General features: G+C 41.4%; 1 protein-coding gene across 2 annotated transcripts in view; it reads left to right on the forward strand.

Annotated features, from left to right (window-relative positions):
• Positions 1-7,404: 7,404 nt before the first annotated feature.
• Positions 7,405-21,772, forward strand: part of kcnab1a (potassium voltage-gated channel subfamily A regulatory beta subunit 1a) — a 114,575-nt gene continuing 100,207 nt past the window's right edge. The window contains exon 1 of one of the 2 annotated variants that reach the window (XM_047595011.1): positions 7,405-7,904. In XM_047595011.1, coding sequence (XP_047450967.1) covers positions 7,642-7,904 — 263 coding nt within the window. In that variant the 5' untranslated portion in view covers positions 7,405-7,641. Of the gene's footprint in view, positions 7,905-13,741; positions 14,584-21,772 lie in introns of those variants that run through there. The other variant, XM_047595010.1, reaches the window with a different exon arrangement.

The following is a 21,772-nucleotide window of genomic DNA, read 5'->3' on the forward strand; positions in this document are numbered from 1 at the left end:
TAATTACAAACTTAAATGAATCAAGAGTACATCTGATGAAACATTTATTACATCTTCACAGACAGCCTCAGTCAAGGCCGTGAAGACACGAGGGGCCTCTGTGCTTTGGTGTTCTTCAGGATCTTGTCCAGAGTGCATTTGTCCTTCTCATGGACAATCTTTATCCACGGAAAGTCCTTGTGTAAAGCCAGTTCCTTGAGGACAATTCTGTCCATGGTGTCTGTGGAGCATCACATTTTTCATTCAGAGTGAATAATGAATTAATGTAGCTCTTAACTTTGCCAAGTCACTTCATAGAACTCACTGGTCCACGTCGGTGTGGGTGCGGCTTCCAGACAGTAATGAGGAAGTGTTCGGTGTAGCTGCTTCCTACTGACAAGATGTGAGCTGCTCTCTTACAGCAACACAGCCATGACTGAGGAAAGACAGAGGAGTGAGAGACTACACTATACTTCAATGTTTTTACATCCTCTACTCTTACCTCAGCTCAGTGTTCAACAGAGTGCAGTGTTGAACCATGGCATCAAGAGCCAGGCTGGTCTGCTGGTGAATGGAGGCATTTGTTGTTTGTACCAGTTTCAGCAGCACAGCTTGGCCTCTCCTCTGGTGTGTTTTGGATCATTGTCCTGCTGCAGAACCTAAGTTCACTTCAGCTGGAGGTCATGAACAGATGGCCGGACATTCTCCTTCAGGATTTATTGGTACAAACAGAGTTCATGGTTCCATTTATCACAGCAAGTCTTCCAGGTCCTGAAGCAGCAAAACAGCTCCAAACCATCAGACTACCACCACCAGATTTTTACTGATGATGTGATGTTCTTTCTCTGAAATGTTGTGTTACTTTTACACCAGATGTAATGGGACACACACCTTTCCTAGAGAGACAATGAGTTTTGAGCTTATAAGCATATTTTTTCAGTGAGGTCAATTTCTTAGATTTTACAGAGATTCAGTCAATGAAAACGAGTGAATAAATATTGTTTATATCACATCTGCATTTACTGGATATATAGACAACCAAATTGTCCATTTTAAGCTAGTGATATTGACAGCTTAGTGTGTTTAAAACAGGTGCTGAATGGTGTGAGATTTTATGGAGCCTAATGCAACGTGTGGGCAACATTGCTATAAGCCCCCAAGGTCTGTGCCAAGGCATGTCAGTACTGCAGACGAGCCTAGCAGACCAAACTGAGAGGCCTGTATGCACGACGGTTTGTTTGTGCCTAAAACGTGAGGTGGTTCTTGCCATTTTTGGTCTTCTAATTGTACAGAACCCTTTAAATAATAAAATAAAATAAATTAAAAAATGATTATTAATAAAACTGTGCTTAACTAAGGGAAACTGCCAAAACCTGAAAGCAGAAAGGATCCGATGTGATAACACCAGCATTGAAAAAGTAAAAATATCAAATATGACAATTATGCGTAATTTTCCTAAATTAGTCTGGAAATGTCAGCAACAAACATGAGGGCGGTGGTAATGGTAATGAGAGCGAGGAGGAACAGCTGCAAGACGCCAGCAGCAGCGTCTAAGCAGGTTAAGTGATGGGCTGAGGACAGGGGACAGCCACAGACAGGCATCCAATAAAACTCAAAGCAGACAAGAAGAGAATCTGGATGTGGCTGTGTCAAACTAGACCACGAAAGCATAGCTTTGTCCATTAGTGTTTTAGCAAGCTATTCATCAGTCTGTATTGTTTACTTTGTATTTTATATGTTACAGAATATAAGACACACATTGGGATGTGCTGAGCAGAGATGCCTAAAATGATTTTTATTCATTTGGAACCTGTTCTGTACATGTTCCAGGACCTCGTCGTCTCTACACTTTCATTTTCAGCACAGTACCTCCTAACATACATATTAGATGTAATCCATGATTCTTCTGATTGAAAACAACATCCCAAATCTGTCAGGTTCAGGTAAGGAGAACTCTTTGGTTGACTAGAGCCGTCCAGCAGAGGGAGCTGGAGGAAGCTGCTTTGAAAATCTGCAGCTCGGTTGATATGCATCCTCACTCTGGAGGCCACCACAACCCTCAGCATGATTCAAGACATTAAAGGAGTGTGATGGAAGGCAGGTGGTATAATTACATAGAGATATATCACAAATTCACCACATTATATCTATTTTAATGAGCTGGAGAAAAATAAAGTCGCTATGATGGATGCCTTTGTGTTGAGATGACAATAAAGAGGATGCACATAGAGACAGTTATTTATTTAACATCAACAGTAGTATTAATAATGATGGACGTGTTAGCTGTCTTGTATATGATGAGCTTTGATGATACTTTTATTTTCCTACCAGTCAGCTTGTGTACCGTGCATGGGGTCGGTGGGTGCTCTCACTCATAAGCACGTGCCTTTCCAGGAATCCGTGAAGCTGTGAACTGTGTCCAATCAAAGCTGTCAGTGTGGACGGCAATAAATTCTCCCAGTGACAGAGCAGTGAGGGAATGTGTTTATAATTTATTGTCAGCTGACGAGAGTAGACAGGAACCCTGGTGCTAAATCAAGACAAAGTGTGCATACGTGCATCACTGCATGTGTGTCCGTTTTTTTTTTTTGTTTTTTCGCCTGTCCGATCATAGTGTCAGCGAGCAGGAGATGTTTTCTGTTAACGCTCCGTTTTATGAGATTTTAAACTCATCAGGCTCTGATGACTTCGCGTGGTTTGATTAAATGTCCCTTCGTGACACGTGTCTGCTTGAAATATGGAAATGTAACCGTGTCTATTTTCCATTGAGCTTTTATAGAAAGTGTCACATGCATTTCTCTCCTCGGCATTCATCGCACCTTTGGGACTTTTGTTCCACACTGTTTACGGATCATACTCTAAATTAGCCCGTGTTGTTGCTAGACTGTAATTTGGGACTCAGGTCTTTTGTTTCCCCTCTTTAGTCTCCGTGTGGTTGACAAAAACAAGTGGGCGTCAAATGAGCCAAAGAGCCAGTGCCACTTAATTTTCGAACTAGTTAATTTTCTAAATGACACAAGTGAAGTGTTTAGTGAGAGCTGTTGACAGTCCGCTAATGAAGAGTTGATCAAATTTTAACCGCCAGAGGCAGAACCGCTCATAGGACGCAGCGAGGCTCTCTATTCAGGAGGATGGGCTTGTCCCAGGCCTGGGAATATTTTGCTTGTATATGTTTAAAAAAGTGTCATTCCCAGACAACACTCTGACTCAATGTCTTGATATTTTTGTATTGATATATCTGTATTCATATCACAAATAGTACTAAAGTGTCTCATTGGGTCAAGATAATCCTTCAGGGCAGCTTCAATGCATTTTTCCTTTTCCTAAAACTCTACTGTTGTTTTTAAAAGATGCTGTTTTTGTTGGTGGTGGTGAGAAATATCCATAAAAGGAATTCTGAGAGTATCCTGGTATTATACAGTATAATAGACTCATTATTCACATTCTTCCTTTCATTTGTCACCAGTTTCTGTAACTGATGAGTTAAAACAACCAAAATAAATAAATAAAAATAAAATTAAAACAAACCTCCTTCTTTATATGAACCTTCTCATGTACGTGGCTTCACCCGTTTCTTCAGCTCACCCAATGGGGACACAGGCAGGTTGCTGCAAATAGTAAACACCATTAAGGGCCTCTCATCATGAAGCCACTTAAGAATACTTTCCAGTGGACATTTAATGTTATTCTCTGTGTGAAAAGTATACCTTGCACTCGGGGACTCAGACGAGGATCGTATGTGCTCCTGATGAGTCACAAATTCTGTGTGTGCGTATGTGTGCATGTGTGTGTTTGCTAGAACAAGTGACAGTGTGTGTTTATCTAAAGCTGTTAGGCCGTTTTGTCATTATGGGGCCCCTTTTTCAACATCTTGTCTGCTAAAACTTTTTGAGTCCTTGTTTGAGGGTAAGGGATAAAGTTAGGCACTTTAATATTTAGACTGGTATTAATCTGACTCTAGAGAGATAAATGTAAGAAAAAATATCTAGTGGGGAAAAAGGTTTAAGGAGAAGAAGTAACAGCAATTCCCTTCCAAGACAATAAATAGTGTTATATATATATATATATAGTATATATATACAGTATATACTTTGTTAGTGTGAAAATTAAATGGGAGATCTCAAGCAGTACTTTATCATTTACTGTATGCGTAATGATGCTGCACAGATTCTGTGGTTTGCGTCTCTTTGCTGGTGCTTTAATCGTACTCATTTCTCATTAAAGGAGAGCTGCGTGGCTCTTGCCCTTTAAACCAACGTCTTCATCTAATGAGTTGCTGGTGAGAAAGGAGACCAATGGGAGGTTCACAGTCTCAAGTTTTCTCCTGCTAATTTAACAGTCGAGGGAGCAGCTGTTCTCTTTCGCTCCATATAGTTTGGCGCCTGCGTGCTCGTACACGGGCGCGTAAGTTTGCGCGTCTTTTTGTTTGAACGTTAATGGTACAAAGTTTTCCCGCGTCCTTTAGCCCCTTCTCACCATTCCTTCACTCCGTGCAAGGTTCCCCCCTGTGTCAAAACTCTCATATCTGTGTAACAGGGTCAAACATGAACATGTACTGTGTTTATGTGACTGGCTGTTAATATATTAGAAGCTGCTCTTCACTGACGTGTCTCATGTGTCTCACTGTGTGTTCAGCTAGCTTTCCTCCCGTCTTACATTTTCTTTATTCACACAGGAGAGGAGCACGCAGCTAAATCACATGGTTGTTTTCGTGTTGTTGTTTAGATTTGCCAGTTGCCAGAACAAACAGAGTTCCCTTCCAAGAGCTAGCAGTGTGTGAAGTCCTCATTTACCCAACACAACCGGTTACATCTGCACCTGTTCATGTTGTAGTATAACATGAGTCAGTAGTCTCTAAAAAGGTTTCCTCATTAATAACTAAATGGCTCATGCTCTACTAGAAACCTGTCATGTACTGTACATACAGTGATTTATGCAACTGATTATTACGTTTAAATCTCATCTTATACTTTAATGTGCACCTACCTCTTCACCCTAGTACTAGTCTTGAGCTGAACAGCTTCCTTGTCTAAACCTGTGGCTGTAGAGGAAAAGCTACTGAAGGCAGTTACCACGTCAGGCAGGGTGCCAGTGGTAATTAGACTAATCGAACAGTATCTGACTTAATAGGAGAAAGGCCTGGTCTGTGGTGTGCGTGCGTTTGTAAAGTACACTGTATCAGTTTGCGTCTTAGCGGGGGTTTGGGATAAAGGACTTGAATGACGGATTTTGTTCATGCTAGAATTTCCCTCTTAGTGTAGAAGACATTACAAAGAGGTCAGCTTAGATACGCTTAGTGAGACGAAACCTCTCAGGCAGCGTCCTTGAAGGACAACAGGTCATCCAGTCCAGGTTCGTGGCTCAAATGGGTCCAGCCGGCTCATTTGAGCCGTGTAATATGTGCCATATGCTATTTATCCAAAGAGATCCACAGTGTGTAACCAAGGGGTAAATTAACCTCTAACACTGGAACGTACTCAAATGTTGAGGCATGCAAGGTCCTGTCATACTAATACTAATTACTTATTACTACTTACTTGACCTAAAGCAGCTTATACATTAATTACAGTTGAGTTAACAATTCGCTTCCACTCCCCGCTACATTTTCTGGACACTTACAGAATACGCCTTACAGAATCAGAAATACTAACTGAAGTAAATGCTACTTCCTGTGCGGCTAAATCTCTGTGCAGTGATACCTTCTTAATATCTTAATGTATTTTTCATACCTTTGCCAAGTGCTACCTATCAGTCACATGGTCTTGGTCAGGATCTTCAAATTAGCCACCCAGCAGTGCTGACGCTGTACACTCAGCTATGACCCCAACGTTTTCTGCAAGGCCCCTCAGACAGGACCAGAGAACCATCAGGCTCTTATTACTTGGTTGAATAATTCAGGTCTGACACTCCACCGCTGATCTTTTCACTTGACCTCAGGGGACACCAGTCTCTGGGTGTCCACTTAGAGATCCGGAGGATGCTGGGACTACACAGCTTGAACCCAGGAGCTGTGTAATAGAATACTTCACCGACCTGTTAACTGTTTTAACCCTAAACAACTAATAGACCTGCTTGCTTGCTTTAGGGGGTTTCTTGTATATAGAAACTTCTTTTTCTGCACCTCACTGAAATGTTTGCATTATGTACAACGCTCACTTCATGATGGATCCAGATCCTCTTCCTGTCTTCCCTGCTCTCACTTTCCTTCTTTCACTCTTTACTCTCCTCCTTTGCTTTTAACAGACTGATTTCAGCATGTGTTTGACGAACCTTGTGATGAGTCAGGTGGTAAAGGGCCACATCAAACCCCCGCTTTCCTGCAGCACCTGGCATGTATTAACATCTCATCAGCATGCAACTACCCTCTGCCCCACAAACAGTGAGTAAACAGAACATCTCCAGGGTGCTAACACTAACCCTCAAATGATACACATTCTCTCCACATTTATTTTTTTTAGACAGTACTGCTTTGCTGTCTTTTCTTTTTTGGCACGATCACTGAGAAAAGATAGTTCACATGTGACTGGAGACAGAAAAGCAGAGAAAATCAGTTGTGAATCTGAAAGGCTTTTTGACATTTGAGTATATTTGAATATGAAGTGGTGAGGAGAACTAAGGCAAATGCAGTGAACCCTGCAAATAAAAACGTACACGTGTGCACAAATATCCTCAATTATACTATACTGCTCAGGCAATTTGTAATTTTTTAGTTTTTAACAGTGGACTAAAACGCTCACATACTTAAACATGCTCAATCCAGCTAAACAAACGCCTGTGTTTGCACATTGTTCTGCCAGACGATGGTGTAAATTTTCTTCCGCACCAGCACGGAGTCAAATGACACAAAGAATGGTGTTAAGTCTCTGAGACTCAGAAGTGGTCCAGAATGTGCATAAATATAGAGTTGCCACTGGTACCAAGTCTGAGGATAACTAGAATCAATGTGTACACATTGCTAATAGCTCTGCGTCAAACACTTTCCATGGTGTTTACTGCTTTAACTCAACCTCAAGTACTTTTGTTGTATTGTCACTTTATTGATTCTTTGTCAGAGTTCATTGTGTGGCCTTTTACATTCATTTTCTGTTCTTATTAATGTGTAGCTTTAAGGGAGAGAGAAACAATGTACCTCTGTACTTTAAATGTACGTGACTAAAACTGAACTTTAACTTGGCTCATGTTTATGCAGTTTGTGTGTGTGTGTGTGCGTGTGTGTGTGTGTGTGTGTGTGCGCGTGGGTGGGTGCGTGTGTGTGTGTGTGTGTATGTGTGTGCATTGTTGACACCCTGGCATGTTTGGCTCCCTCCTTTTAGGCCAGGGCAGGCTGTGATGAGACAAGGAAACTAGGATCCTGTTTCAGCCTGGGTGAGGCTATAAGAGAGCAGAGAGCACATTGCCCCAACAGAAAGACAGACAGACAGACAAGGAGAGGGGATATCTCATACAGAACTCATAAAAACTAATACAGAGAGAATTGAGGGGTGCTAACTGATTTGAGGATAGTTAGAAAAATCAAGCTGTCCAAGTACATACATCATTCTCTAAGGCTGGAGGGATCTGTCTTCCCAAAGAGGGGGAGAGGGACTTGGAGACAGAGAGCCCCTCCTCTTCATCTTGATCTCTGAACTCTGCCCTTGAGGGGAGGGGGCACCCTCTGGGGCCATGCTAGCCGCCCGAAGCAGCGGAGGGGGCGTTGGGCCCGGCGGCGTGCCGCCCAATGTGCACCGAAAACAATCGGTGGCCTCTCTCAGCGGGACTAAGCGCAACTCCCAGGATGCCAAGCGTGGTTCCTCGGCCGGGAGGCAGGTGGTGCAGCTCCGGACCAAGGCTGTACTGATCAGAGAGCTGGAGACCAACTGGTACCTAAAAATGTTTGGACTGGGCAAAGAGGAGACAGTGGCACATAAGACTGGCATGCTCTACAGGTCAGTTAAGCCCTGCATGAGTGTATGTCTGTCAGAGAGCTCAAATACCGCCCATGTGGTCTTAACAGCCCGCGGACAGATTGGAGGCCTTTTGTGTTGTACAGAGCCGCTTGTTGATGCACAAAATCATTTGGTTCCACTCACAAGTATAACACAGAGAAACGCTAACAGACACAGACACATGGAGGCTTCAGGGGCGTTTTGGTTCCTCACACATGATTAACAGTACCATCAGAAAGTTTGTGCGCTCAGCAGCTTGGTGCATGTACCTTCATGTATTATTCAGGTATTTCTGAGCTGGACCATCAGTGCTGACTGATGACAGGTGGATCTCTCTCTGTCCTATCGTTTCACTCGTGTGTCAGGAGTCACGCTGGTCTTAACGACCTCCAGCTTAGCATTGTGTCACCTGATCTGACCATAATGCTAATAGCCAGCATCTGTCTTGTTGCACTGGACTGTGTTGACATCTTCTACCGCCATGGTGACAAAACACATGGAGGCTGGAGGAAGGTTTTTGACAGCAAGAACCAACTGTGTTGTATCCAACTCAAATGCTGACTTTAGCAGTGTCGGCCCATAGGAATTTTATCTTCATCTTCTACCTGATCTCTGAGTTTTTCTCACATATAATTTGAGTATTGGGCTCCACTATGTCTTAAGCTCTCATTGCTCTGCTCCTTTTTTCTTGTTGCTAAATGCATAATCCATCTGTGTCCCATTCCAATCATTCAAACATAAAGCTCCTCATTCGTCAGTCTCTAGCCCTGCCTTTTCCTTTCCACTCTGTCTCCTTCCTTCATCCCTCTCTCTGTCTTTATTCTCCAGACTCCCATTTTGGTTTTTGGCTTTGTTCGCTCGCTAATTTAGGAACACAAAGCAATGCAGAGGCAAGAGACCAGGGTGATAAGGAAGTGAGGACACGTCATGGCGAGGAAATTTCTACTAAATATTCGTGGATTCCTGCGGGTTGTGGAGAAATAACTCACAAGGATTTCTACAATCCAGATTTATTTGTTCACGATTAGTGACAAATAGCAGAATCAACAAGACACTTTTGCTCAGTGTTTTTCACAAAAACTACACATATTTGTGTACATACTTATTAATTTGACTGGCTTCATGTTTCCCCTTACACAGGCTTAATGAGGAAATGTTTAGGAGTTCTGATAAAACTCCTACAGCAGATCTCCTAAGACTGTTAGCATAGCCTTCACATACTGGTGCATAAATCAGTGGGGGTTCTTTGCACTGTCACTGTGGGCCTTGAGTGTACCCCAGCAGATAAGCACCTACTAAGAGCTAATGCACTTGAGGGATTGTAGCCTGCTTGTATTATTACCACAAACATGACGTCACGTTATTTAGTACGTTATGTACCGATGACAAGTTGATGGCTGCACTGCCCGTATTTACAGATTCATGAAACATGATGAAAAGCCTCTCTTGGACTCAGGGACAGGTGTGTGTATGTAGTGTGAGGATTGTGTGTAGTATGTGTGCATGTGTTTAGTAGATATATTTCTGAAGTGATGAGCTCAAAGGACTACCAATAAAAAGCACTACACAGTGTGAATCACTTTAAGATTAGCACGACCTTCTTACACACATTCGCTACTCACACACATTTTTAAATCCTTCCCCTATGGAGAATCGATACGGATTGTTTTCTCTGATCACCAGGAGTCTTTTATGATGTGGAGTCAGCTTTGGACTTGAAAGAACAACTAACGATCGGCTGTGACCTAGAAAAGACACAAGCATGGGCTGAAGCCTTCCAAAAGTCCCAGATCTTGTCAGTCAGCCAGTTCGTTGAAACACACACAAACGTACGTCTGCCAACTCTCCTCTCTGAGCTTCTGACGCGGATGCCAGACAGCGTGCGATAGCTGGATATCTTCTCTCACATTTAAATCGAAACAATTGCTGCAATTTTTTGTCTCTCTGGTGATTGTGCATAAAAAGTAGGGCAGAATATAACCACTGAAATCCTGGACTCTATAAATAGCATTTTCTCTCCTTTAAAAGTGCTGTTTTGTTTCCCCCAACTGGAAATTTAATTAATGTTAATTTGTTTTTGACAAAGACAGAATATTTAAACAATATTTTCTACTGGTGTAAAAAGTGAGCATCTCATTAACAAATTGTGCCTCAAGAAAAACAATGAATAAGGGTCAGTAACAATATGCACCATCTCTTTAATTATGTGGTGGCCACAGTGGAGACACTTGTCCTAATACTGCTGCCTTTATGACAAACGTTCATATGAACGGCCCTCTTCTGGTATTCGCAACCTCCTAAGTGGAAATTTTCATTAACATTCAAGTTAACAAGTTGGTAAAGATGGATGGTAACTTAATATATTTTCTGTGAGCATTCTTAGTCATCCAGGTCATAGTATATCCAAAATAAAGTTGAGTATTACTTAATTAACTTAATATATTGTAATTTAGGGTCTAAAATTTTGTAATATGTCTAATGGAAAATGTTGTTTTCCACTAGCCCACATTGTCAACCTGTCATTAACTTGCTAAACTGTTTTTTTGGCCTCGGAGGCATCTAGACGGCAACTGTTGCCTAGCAGCAGTGTTCTCACGATTTACAGCTGATGTTACCACTTAGACTCCAATCATTTTGTGTACATGACTCTCCATGTCATGGCCACAAGCTCTCAAGTTCCGTTTGAAGGTGGGATGTACCTTTTCAAACACAGTTACTCAAGCCCGATTTCATAGTGTACAGCGGCCAAGACAGTGAGCAACAGTTCCAGGTATAATAGGTTCAAATGATGAATGCCAACGGTATCACTGCCCTTCTCTGAACAGGTAACGGGATTATATTTCCTCATGCACCTTGCCACAGGGTGTGACAAAAGGTGTGGTGACATGATACTATTACAAAGAGAACAAAAACACATGTTGTGGCAGAACTTGATGGATGAAGCCCAGATTAGCTGTTTGATTCATGCAGCAGCCTTCCTCACATGTAGCTGAAGGTATCCTTTACAAAATACGCTGGAACACTACTGGCACTATATTCTGATACAGCCTGACAAAAAAAGGACTTTCTTTTTGTGTTCATACCCCAAAGGTATAAACACATCCATTCTGTTTTGAGGTCTATATATAGTCTCCCAGTAAAACAAATGAAAAAATGCTTTGTACAGTCTCTAAATCCATGAAGGGCTTACCTGGGTCCTACATATTTGACATGCACACACATACTAAGTACACACCACACAGATCATAAAGACCATCAAGTAAAGGCCTCTTCAATACCTGGAATAAAATCTAAATGACCTCATCACTGCCACTCTTTCTCTCCACCTTGTGAGCTAAGGTCTTCTACAATAATGCCTTATGTCAAAAGTAGACTTAACATTATTTCCCATTTTTTGTAAATAACAAATAAGAGTAAGCTGTTGCTGTACAGCACTGTTAATGTATATACATTATATGCTCACTCTGCTATCACCCCCCAGCATTAATCCAGATTTTCAGCAATAGGAACATTGGGATTTGGTAGAGAATGTAGGCCAACATGCTGGTGTTAAACAGGAGCAGGACAGTCCCTGAGGGCTAGAGGCTGATCACTGACATAATTATAGCTGCCAGAGTCAGACGACGCAGGAAGAGCTTCCTCATTCAAGTAAATAACACGGACCTGCCGGTTGATACGCTCAGATTACTCAGGCGACGTGCTAATTTCATCCGTATTATCTAAGATATGGTGTGCTGCGCTGCTTGTGAGGTTTCTATCATACGCTGCACGTTGGATAATTGTCAAATACAGTATATGCAACCGTTAAAGAGGGAGTTACTCACTGATGTGGGGGCAGGGAAAAGAACAAGGGAGAAAAAGGTGGCTAATTAGTCTCATTAGTCCCCAGATGGAAATGAATAAAATCCAAAGTTCAGGAGGGAGAAAATATAAGACAGGCTAGAGTTATTGTCGTATACTCTAACAAGGACTGAGATGAAACTATGTTCTGGGCCTCGGTTTATTTTGCGTAGGCAAAGTTCTCATTCCATCTGCATTCCCCAAACTATTCTCTTGAAATCCATGCGCTCACTCCTCTCCCTACTCACTCTCACCATCTTCTCCTGTTATTCTTGTCAGTGACTCACCTGCTCACTTCCAGAGCAGCTCAAAGGAGAATGACTATTCTGAAAAGTTAAAAAGCTAAAGCTGAAAAAAAAAAGTGAAGTTAACGGTGTTTTTCATTTCAACAAAGAACTGTAAAACTTATCTGTACATGAATTAAGTGCGTGTGAATGCACGTGGATGGATGTGTATATCTAGAGTCTATAAATACACTGTAAACACAATGTGGCGTTGCATAAGCTCAGATGACATTCCTCCTGCCAGACGGGATCAGTTTTTCCACCGACCCTGCTGGACAACAGACACAGCTGCTGCTCCAGCCTCAACCTCTCTGCCTAATTCTGAGCTGGGATGTGTGTGCGCTGGTTGCCATCGTTAGATGTTGTTCCAGGTGCAGAAATACAGTAGATGATGGGAGTTGGTTGTGGGAAAAATGTCCAGATTGTACATGTAAAGGAGCTTAAATATTTAAGTTTACCAGCTTTTGGGTTACAACTTCTTTAATCAAAGGCTTTTCTGATCATTTTTGATAAGGAAAATATACGTATATTTTATTATTTTTTCGGCAGTTTCTTAAGTGCAGTTTTTGTTTTAGGTTTAAAATTTAAGAAGCTAAACACAGACAGTCAGTTGGCACCCGATAGCTCCATGAAAAGAGAAAAAAAAGCCAAAGTTTGAGTCGGGCTAAAATTTATAAAATTTTATTATAACAGACAGACTTATCTGAACCTACAAATCTGATCATTATCGTGATTTCTAAATGTTATTAATTTTTTTTTCTGTGTATGTTGTATATTTCAACCAGAGGAAATGCCAAAGCTGAATCCCATAGTGGTAGAGAGAACCACATTCCACAATCTGTGCATGTGTGTGTTTGTGTGTGCGTATCTAAACTTAAATTTCCTGATATGGGAGGATGGCATTCCTCATGATTCCCACAATCCCCTGGAAGACCAGACGTGATGTCACTGAGCACTCCCTTGACGTGTGTGCACGCATGTGCTTGTGTGTGTTTTGTTTTTATGGAGTTGTGGGGAATGCTAATGTTGTGGGGCCATTTTGTCATTTGTCATTGTGCGGCCCTGTTAAAATGGTCAGGGGGAAAGCACTGGGCAATGCTTTATGTCAATGGAGCGTATCACAAAGATAGGAACGCAGGAAAAGGGAAAAAAAAAGCGGCTTCACCCATTTATTTTGTGGTTCACTTCATCACAGAGACATTGCCCCCAGACTGTGCGCCATTGTGCGAAACATGCTGCTGGCTGTGTGTTACAGTGTGTGTTACAGTCCATGTTATTTTTTGTTATGGGCAAAGGTCCAAGGTACACTTTGTTTGGAGTGAAGAGAAAGAAAAGGCTAAGAAATGAGAGGCAAAAAGATGAAATAGAATAAAAGGAAATGATACATGGTAAGGTGGGGATGGAGGCTAAAGAAAACACAAAAAGGTGTCTGCACAGTGATGAGTGTCTTTGTGGCAGATAAACAGAATATGAAGAGATGAGGTGAGGAAGAGCAAGCAGCAGGAGATGTAAATGCTGGAAGAGAGACGAGAGGAAATCAGGAGTAAGTGAAAGGACTTGTCACGGAGGGAATACTGGGAGACAAAGGAGGGATGATGAGTGGAGGAGAGAGGATAAGAGGGAGGTGGAGAAAAAAAGGAATCAGAGAGAGAGAGAGAGGAGGGGGGGAAGGAGAGGGAGGGAGAGAAAAATGTCCCAGATTCCCATGCCATTTAATAGGGAGCAAAAGCAAACTGAGCTTATAATGTAGATGGGCTGAGCAGGGGGCAAAGTGACAGCATGAGGGTGTGTTGTGTGTAAGAGAGAGAGAGAGAGGGAGAGAGAGAGAGAGAGAGGGGAGTTATCTGTGCGTGTCTCCCTCTTTTCATGTGTGTATGTGTGCAGACAACATATGTGGCACATGTATGGGAAAAGCCTCTTTTTCGTGTGCGGACATGCAGCCTGCAGACAGACTGGACTCAAGTTAAACTGTGGACTCCTCCACTCAGAGTGCCTTATTTTTCCATGCTGGATTTTTCTAGACCTTTTTCTTGTTTTTTAAATAAGAGTGAGATACTTTACGTGGAGCTATATCCAGAGGAATACTTCAGGCTTTAATTAAACTCTCTCTCTCTCACACACACACACACACACATTCCTCTGCTCCATGTAGTGCTGCGTGGGCAAGGGGCCTACCTGGATTACTCAGAGCGTACATGTTTGTGGGACACGCTAGCAGAAGAAGGGAGAGGCTGAAGGAGAGGATAAAGTGAAGAGGAGAGCTGGAAGATGTACCTCTACAAAGCAACGTGTCCGGATATTCCCAACCCCAAGCAGAAGGGTGCCAGGGGTCAGGGCGGAGGTCAAGGCGGGGTCCAGGTTCAAGGCCTGGGTCAGGGGAGGCTCGCCAGGCAGGCGTCCGCAGGGACAGTGCCGCGACCCTACCCGCCTCTCATGCTGTGGACGGCGAGCAAACCCAACAGTGTAGTGGAGCTCAAACAGCTGGAGGGGTTTCTCAACTTCCACTCGTTGTCGCTGCAGGATACAGTGAAGAGTCAGACAGGGATGGTCTACAGGTAACCTTACCTGGCTGTGTGTGTGAGACAGTGCTGACAGACATGTTTTTCATTATGTGCTGCCCTTTGTACCTGAGTTAACATCAGGCTTGTTCAACAAAAGTTGTCGTGCTACTGTTACTTTAAAAAAAGAAGTCAGTAACTGGAATAATGAGAACCAAATTAAGTCTGAGGTATGGGGAAAAATGGTCAAGATAGTTTTGAACTCATGTCAAGAGCAGAGAATGAACGCATTCAGTGAGCCCGGCAATAGTCTCACATGCTGTATCTCAGTGTCAACAATTTTAAGGTCACCCTTGTTATATTATGCAAAGCCCACTGCATCACGCAGACTATTGATCTCTCTTTGAAACCCGCCAGCAGATAGATTTTTCTCTGAAGGTGTGCATTTCAGTCTGGTTTCTGTTAAGTACAACTCATCTGATTTTACTCTTGACAAATTCATTATCCAGATGAACAAAAGCAGGATAACTGGATTTCCTATGCCAATTTCGTAATGTGTCGCCGAAGCTGTACTTTTGAAGTTCTGATACATACTCGACTGAACCATTTAGGGACATGCACGCCCGCATACAGAAACAACTCATGAGGCAAGACAACAAAATGTCAACAAACATTAATCTGAGCGCAAACTTTCCTTAAACGCACACATGCACGTTAGTCAACAATAGAGTGATTTGCCTGTTTCAGTGTCTGTTAGTGCTGTCTGTGTTCATGTGCTGTAGATTTAACAAGGTTTCAAAAGCTGCATTTTAAAGTTTTTTTCTTAACGTGCACTAAAACCATTCAATCATGCACCAAATGTTTCATGTTAAATGAAGGTAAAGCAGTTTCTTTTACCGAGGCGCTGGAAGAATCTGCCATCACGGGTTCATTGTTTTTCTTCTTCGTCGTCAGTGACTAAGCGTCATGTTGGTGAGTGGTTTGAATGAGTGCGACTGGGACATTGTGGATCGCTCCCCAGCCCTCAGGCTAGACAGCAGTATGTAGCAGCTCTGCTTGCTCTGCGTATCCATTGGAGACAAAATGAGGAAAGATAGATTCTCTGACAGACTAATCTTTAAGTATTTTATTGCTTGATACTTGACAACACCAGAAAATATAAATTTGTTCTCAATTATTTTTGTCTGCACAGATTTGAGCAATCAAAATCAGGTTAAAATAATATAAAAGCATAACGTAAAGAAATATGAATGCATTAAACCACACATTGTCTATACTAGTCTACACAATCTGCTTTAAAATTGTGTTGTGTTTGTTGTGTGTTTTATATTTGGTAAAGCTACTGGTTTAGCATTTCCATGAACTGTGCCTTGGTCATTCGAACAGCCCTTTGAGTGCGCAAGCTCTCTCATCAGTGAGTCTCTGCTAAATTCTCCTCGCATATTTGACTGTATTACACTCAGGGTAATAATAACGTTGCCTAAACTTACTCGGTTGGTGTGTTGGTATAGTTCAAATGGCAGCACAGGGTGAGAGAGAAAGGAGTGGTAGAGACTAGAGGAGTGATGGCAGTCTGTATCCCTGCTGGATCAACTTGGATATGGGAGCTCATATGGCCACGGGCTTCTGGCATTTCACCTTGGGACCTTGGCATATTTGTGTCCATGGGCCTGTGTGTGTGTAAAGGTTTTTGGTTGTTGTCATAGCAATCGAATAAAACAGCTGGCCTTCTACATCATTTTCCAGGTCAGTGTGTATCAGTGAGCCAGACCCATGCTGTATGGTCCATCCGGACACACGCAAAAAGTTATTTTAGACAACAGAATGTAACTTGTTTTTCCTAGAATGCCTAAAATACTGTATAAATCCTGTTCAACGACTATAATCGTAAAAAAAACTATAATCAACCACAACGTTAGTCAGACAAGTACAACCATATGAACACGCAAAGGAACGCCTTGTTAATGTGTGATGTTCAGGACTAATCAGGGCAGACTGCCTTTTGTCTTTAGGCAGGTATCCTTGGCTCAAATTTACATGTAAATATGCAAAAACAAATAGCATCCCACTGATTGTTTTAAATAAATATTAATTATTTTGTAACCTCTACAAACTCTAATACAGTCCTAGTACATTGCCAAGTTACTGTAGGGCAATTACGTTACTAAACATTTAAGTCTAATTATAACACTTGTCAATAGGGGGCACCACTTACAGATGAACAGTATACTGTAAGAATTAATCAATTCATATTAGATCAATATTAATTATTATTATTAATTAATCAGTCTCATCATATCCGATGTGTCAGTTCTCAGTGTAGTGATCACCTATTTCCAGCTCACAGGGACCTTTTACTATTTCTACACTTTTCTCCAAACATGAGATTCATTCAAATTTATACAAAGAGCATAAATGGGAGGAGGAAGAAGGGACCACATGCAGACAAGAGCTTCAGCTTCACAGCTTGCCCTCACATACCCTACAATTCATTATTTATGAGTGTGTGCGTCTGTTCTTGGAGCCCGGGTATGCGTTTTCAGTTGTGAAAGATCATCTGTGAGGGTTTGTGAGACAGCAAATGCTCCTTCTCATCTCATGCATACAACATTTCCATGGGTCAATGTGCCGAATATTAACGCTAATCAACTGGTCAGAGTCAGATACTGTCACTGTGTGGTCCTCTTTGTGAAGCATGTTAGAGAGAAAAAGATCAGCCACAAAAGATCTAACAAAGCTTCAGGAACTGATTTTGACAGCCAGCCAGCACACACGTCGGTCTTGAACGGCTCACAAGTGAATGAACATGCAACACAGATTCACTCTGGTTCCCTTGGCTCCGTCATTCCCCGACCTTGCTGTATTTGATTTCTTGATCTTCTCACATTGTACTATGCTTGGTGCAGCTGTTACAGTGTGTTATCATTCAACACCATCTGTCATTGTGGCATTGCTTCATTGTGAGGAAATCAGTTTATCTTTGTAAAATGCTGCATTATGTCTGCTGTGCTACAGCAATACTTTTGGTTTCACTATACTGCTTTACTGTAAAAAAGAAACAAACAAAAAAATACCAAACAACCATGCTTTAGTGAAATAATGTATGTGTTTGAGCTGGTATTTACTATTTGGGGACAGAAACCCTTATTTTCATTTCGGTAAATTAATTAATATTAAGCTGAAACATTAAGTACATCCCCTCTTAACCTGAGTAGTTACGGAGGCACTCTAGTGATATTTAAATACTCACTTTGAATTAAAACGGATGTCAATTCAATCAGTCTAGTGGGGAAAAAGATTAATGAAAAGGCCATGATATTATTGGACACAGAGCAGGGGAACGCTGGCTAAGGGAATGACAGAGAAGAGGCATTCAGGCCTACAGGAGAGTCACATTATGAAGCATATGCCATGTGCTCAGTGTGCCTCTGTGTGTGTGTTTGTTTGTATTTAAAATCTTACAAGAACATAAACCTGTTTGCACGCTTGGAAACAAAAAAGACCCATTATGTAACTCTGTAAACTTTAGCATGAAGACTTTAATGTAAGGAATAGACAAGAAGCACTCAAGGTCATGTTTGGTCTCCAGGAAATGGATGTAAGCCAATATAAAGTCCTCTGAAGTATGTGTGTGAGTTAGCAGACAGTCTGAGTGTCTCAAGTCTGACCATCTGATTAAATGAGCTCAGCCGGCTGATAGACAACTGTGGTGTGAAGGTGACAGAGTTACACCATCCCTTCAGTTGTTTCTCTGCTCCTCTGTCACTCGTTTTACTTTTTGTGTCTGCTAGTTTTCCACTTTATTCAAAGCCTTTGTTTCAGTCACTTCAAATACTGCAAAACTCTAGATTACAAAATAAATCATTTTCAAATCATTTGCACATTCTGATATATATAGTGAGGTGTCCTTGCTTCAAGAGAAACACAAGCCTGTGATGTCATGGATCTCACTGACAGGAGAAGTCAATAACATTGACTATCTTCTGACAATCCAATGTTCTGCTGGGAAACTTTTGGACAGATTAGTTCCCCAGTTAGGTCATCGTTTGGTTGGTCTGGGGAATTTCAATTTACTGATGGGAAAAGGCAAGGCAAATGCAAAATGATAAAGAAAGAACTGGCAGTTTTGGAGGCACAATATTTCACAATATTAAGAAGGTAGTCATTTTATTTTATTTTATAGAATTTTATTTTTAACCTCAACCTCAGAAGGATCCAAATTCACTGATGACTTTGTCAGAAATGGTTAAGATGTACGTTCATATGTTGTAATTTTGTTTTTTGATTTTTATTCTGGAATTTTAAAAGTTTTAGTGGGCGGGGTTTAACACAAGGCAAAGCAATCTGCAGGAATACAATACACATTAGTTACATTAGTTAACACAAACTAACAGCTTCTGTTGCTTGTTTTTAGACAATGGTGGAAGAAAAGATAAGTTTTATTATCTGGATATATGACCATTCACTTCCCAAGGCCACAGGTCTTACTCACAAAAGTTAACATTAATAGATGGGACCCAATAGATGGGACTCAATAACACAATGGATGGAGGGTGTGACAGGATTACAGGATAACTGTGCAACAGTCGGACACTTGATAGAGAAATCAATCCTGTATACTAAAGGGAAAAAGGGGATGTATAAAACCTTGGATGCCTACGACTCTGCCCAGAAAAGGCCAAGAAAAAGACATAACTTGCAAAGATTTAAGAGATGAGTTTTGTGTTATGCAAGCCGAAGTTCTGCCTTGCTAGCAACAAACCTGCATCAGACTGATTTGTAGGTAACTACATACGTGTTTTATATGTGATAGTGATACAGGCTATATGAAGTAAATGAAGCTTTCTACATATCAGAGTAGCTCAGCATTCTAACATTAAGTAACTTTCTAGTGTGAGCTAGCAAATATGGTTTTGTGAAGGAACAAACAAACATTTTTGACAACTGGCTTGGTCCAAATCCTTTCATTTTATCGTGGTTAACTGCATGTTTCTGTGATCTTTTTGACTGACAGTGGGAGCTGGTATATGATAAATCTTCAGTTTGGAGCTATTAACTGTACTCCTCTGATTCTGGCTCCCTACAACAGATACAACAGAAGATGACATTCTGTGGTTTTTGCTCCAGTCTGTGAAGGTTCTTACTAATCCAGGTCATGAAAAAATGTGACTGGACTTCTACAAGTCCGGTTCTGGTTCAGTTGCCTTTCTTTTTTCTTTCTTTATTTTTTTGCCTCAGCTAACTATACAGGTGCTGGCCAGTAAATTAGAATATCATCAAAAAGTTGAATTATTTCAGTAATTCCATTCAAAAGGTGAAACTTGTATACTGTATACTTTCCTTCCACACATAGTGATATATTTCAAGTGTTTATTCATTTTCATTTTTATTATTACAACTGACAGCTAATGAAAACACCAAATTCAGTATCTCAGAAAATTAGAATATTCTGAAAAGGCTCAATATAGAAGACACCTGGTGCCACACTAATCAGCTGATTAACTCAAAACACCTGCAAAGGCCTTTAAAAGGTTCCTCAGTCTTGTTCTGAAGGCTCCACAATCATGGGGAAGACTTCTGACTTAACAGTTGTCCAAAAGACGACCGATTGACACCTTGTACAAGGAGGGCAAGACACAAAAGTTGATTGCTAAAGAAGCTGGCTGTTCGCAGAGCTCTGTGTCCAAGCACATTAACAGACAGGCGAAGGGACGGAAAAAATGTGGCAGAAAAAAGTGTACAAGCTCTAGGGATAACCGCACCCTGCAGAGAATTGTGACGACAAACCCATTCAAAAATGTGGGGGAGATCCACAAAGAGTGGACTGCAGCTGGAGTCAGCGCTTCAAGAACCACCACGAAGAGACGCATGAAAGACATGGGATTCAGTTGTCGCATTCCGTGTGTCAAGCCACTCTTGAACAAGAAACAGCGTAAGAAGTGTCTCGCCTGGGCCAAGGATAAAAAGGACTGGACTGCTGCTGAGTGGTCCAAAGTTATGTTTTCTGATGAAAGCAAATTTTGCATTTCCTTTGGAAATCAAGGACCCAGAGTCTGGAGGAAGAGCGGAGAAGCACAGAATCCACGTTGCATGAGGTCCAGTGTAAAGTTTCCACCGTCAGTGATGGTGTGGGGTGCCATGTCATCTGCCGGTGTTGGCCCACTCTGTTTCCTGAGGTCCAAGGTCAATGCAGCTGTCTACCAGGAAATTTTAAAGCACTTCATGCTTCCTGCTGCTGACCAACTTTATGGAGATGCAGATTTCACTTTTCAACAGGACTTGGCACCTGCACACAGTGCCAAAACCACCAGTACCTGGTTCAAGGACCATGGTATCCCTGTCCTTGATTGGCCAGCAAACTCGCCTGACCTTAACCCCATAGAAAATCTATGGGGTATTGTGAAGCGGAAGGTGCAATGCGCTAGACCCAACAATGCAGAGGAGCTGAAGACGACTATCAGAGCAACCTGGGCTCTCATAACACCTGAGCAGTGCCACAGACTGATCGAGTGCTTTTCATGTTCATTCTTTTCAGTTGGCCAACATTTCTAAAAAAAAAAAACATTTTTTTCATTGGCCTTTTCAATATTCTAATTTTTTGAGATGCCAAATTTGGAGTTTTCATTAGTTGTCACTTATAAATATCAAAATTAAAAGAAATAAACATTGGAAATACATCGGTCTGTGTGCATTGCATGAATATAATGTACAAATTTCACTTTTTGAATGGAATTACTGAGATAAATCAAGTTTTTGATGATATTCTAATTTACTGGCCAGCACCTGTATATATATTCATGACACTGGCGATTAAAGGGTCTATAACGTCACAATTAGAACGTTAATCCTAAAAAGAAACTAGACCAACAAGTTGTCAAGCCCAGAGCATTTTCATCAACCCTACTGGTGCTGACAAAGATTCCTCAAAAGGGAGTGGACTCTTCAGAAACCACTTGAATGAGTGGTGAAATGTTTTCAAGAAAACACTACAACTTTGTTTGAGATGTACAGAAGACGATTGGGCCACTGTGAGGAAAAAAAGTGAGTTCTGACTTTAAACTCATAATTCTGAGATTAAAGTCAGAATTCTGACTTTAATCTCAGAATTATGACTTTTTTCTCAAAATTTTGAGTATAAAGTCAGAATTCACCTTTTTTTCACAGTGGCCCTTATCGTCTTCGGTTTATAACTTTTTTTCTTTTTCTTTCTTTTTTTTTTTTGATATACCATGACCTGGATGACTGA

This window comes from Mugil cephalus, chromosome 9 (assembly GCF_022458985.1).
Source record: "Mugil cephalus isolate CIBA_MC_2020 chromosome 9, CIBA_Mcephalus_1.1, whole genome shotgun sequence".
Lineage (NCBI taxonomy): Eukaryota > Metazoa > Chordata > Actinopteri > Mugiliformes > Mugilidae > Mugil > Mugil cephalus.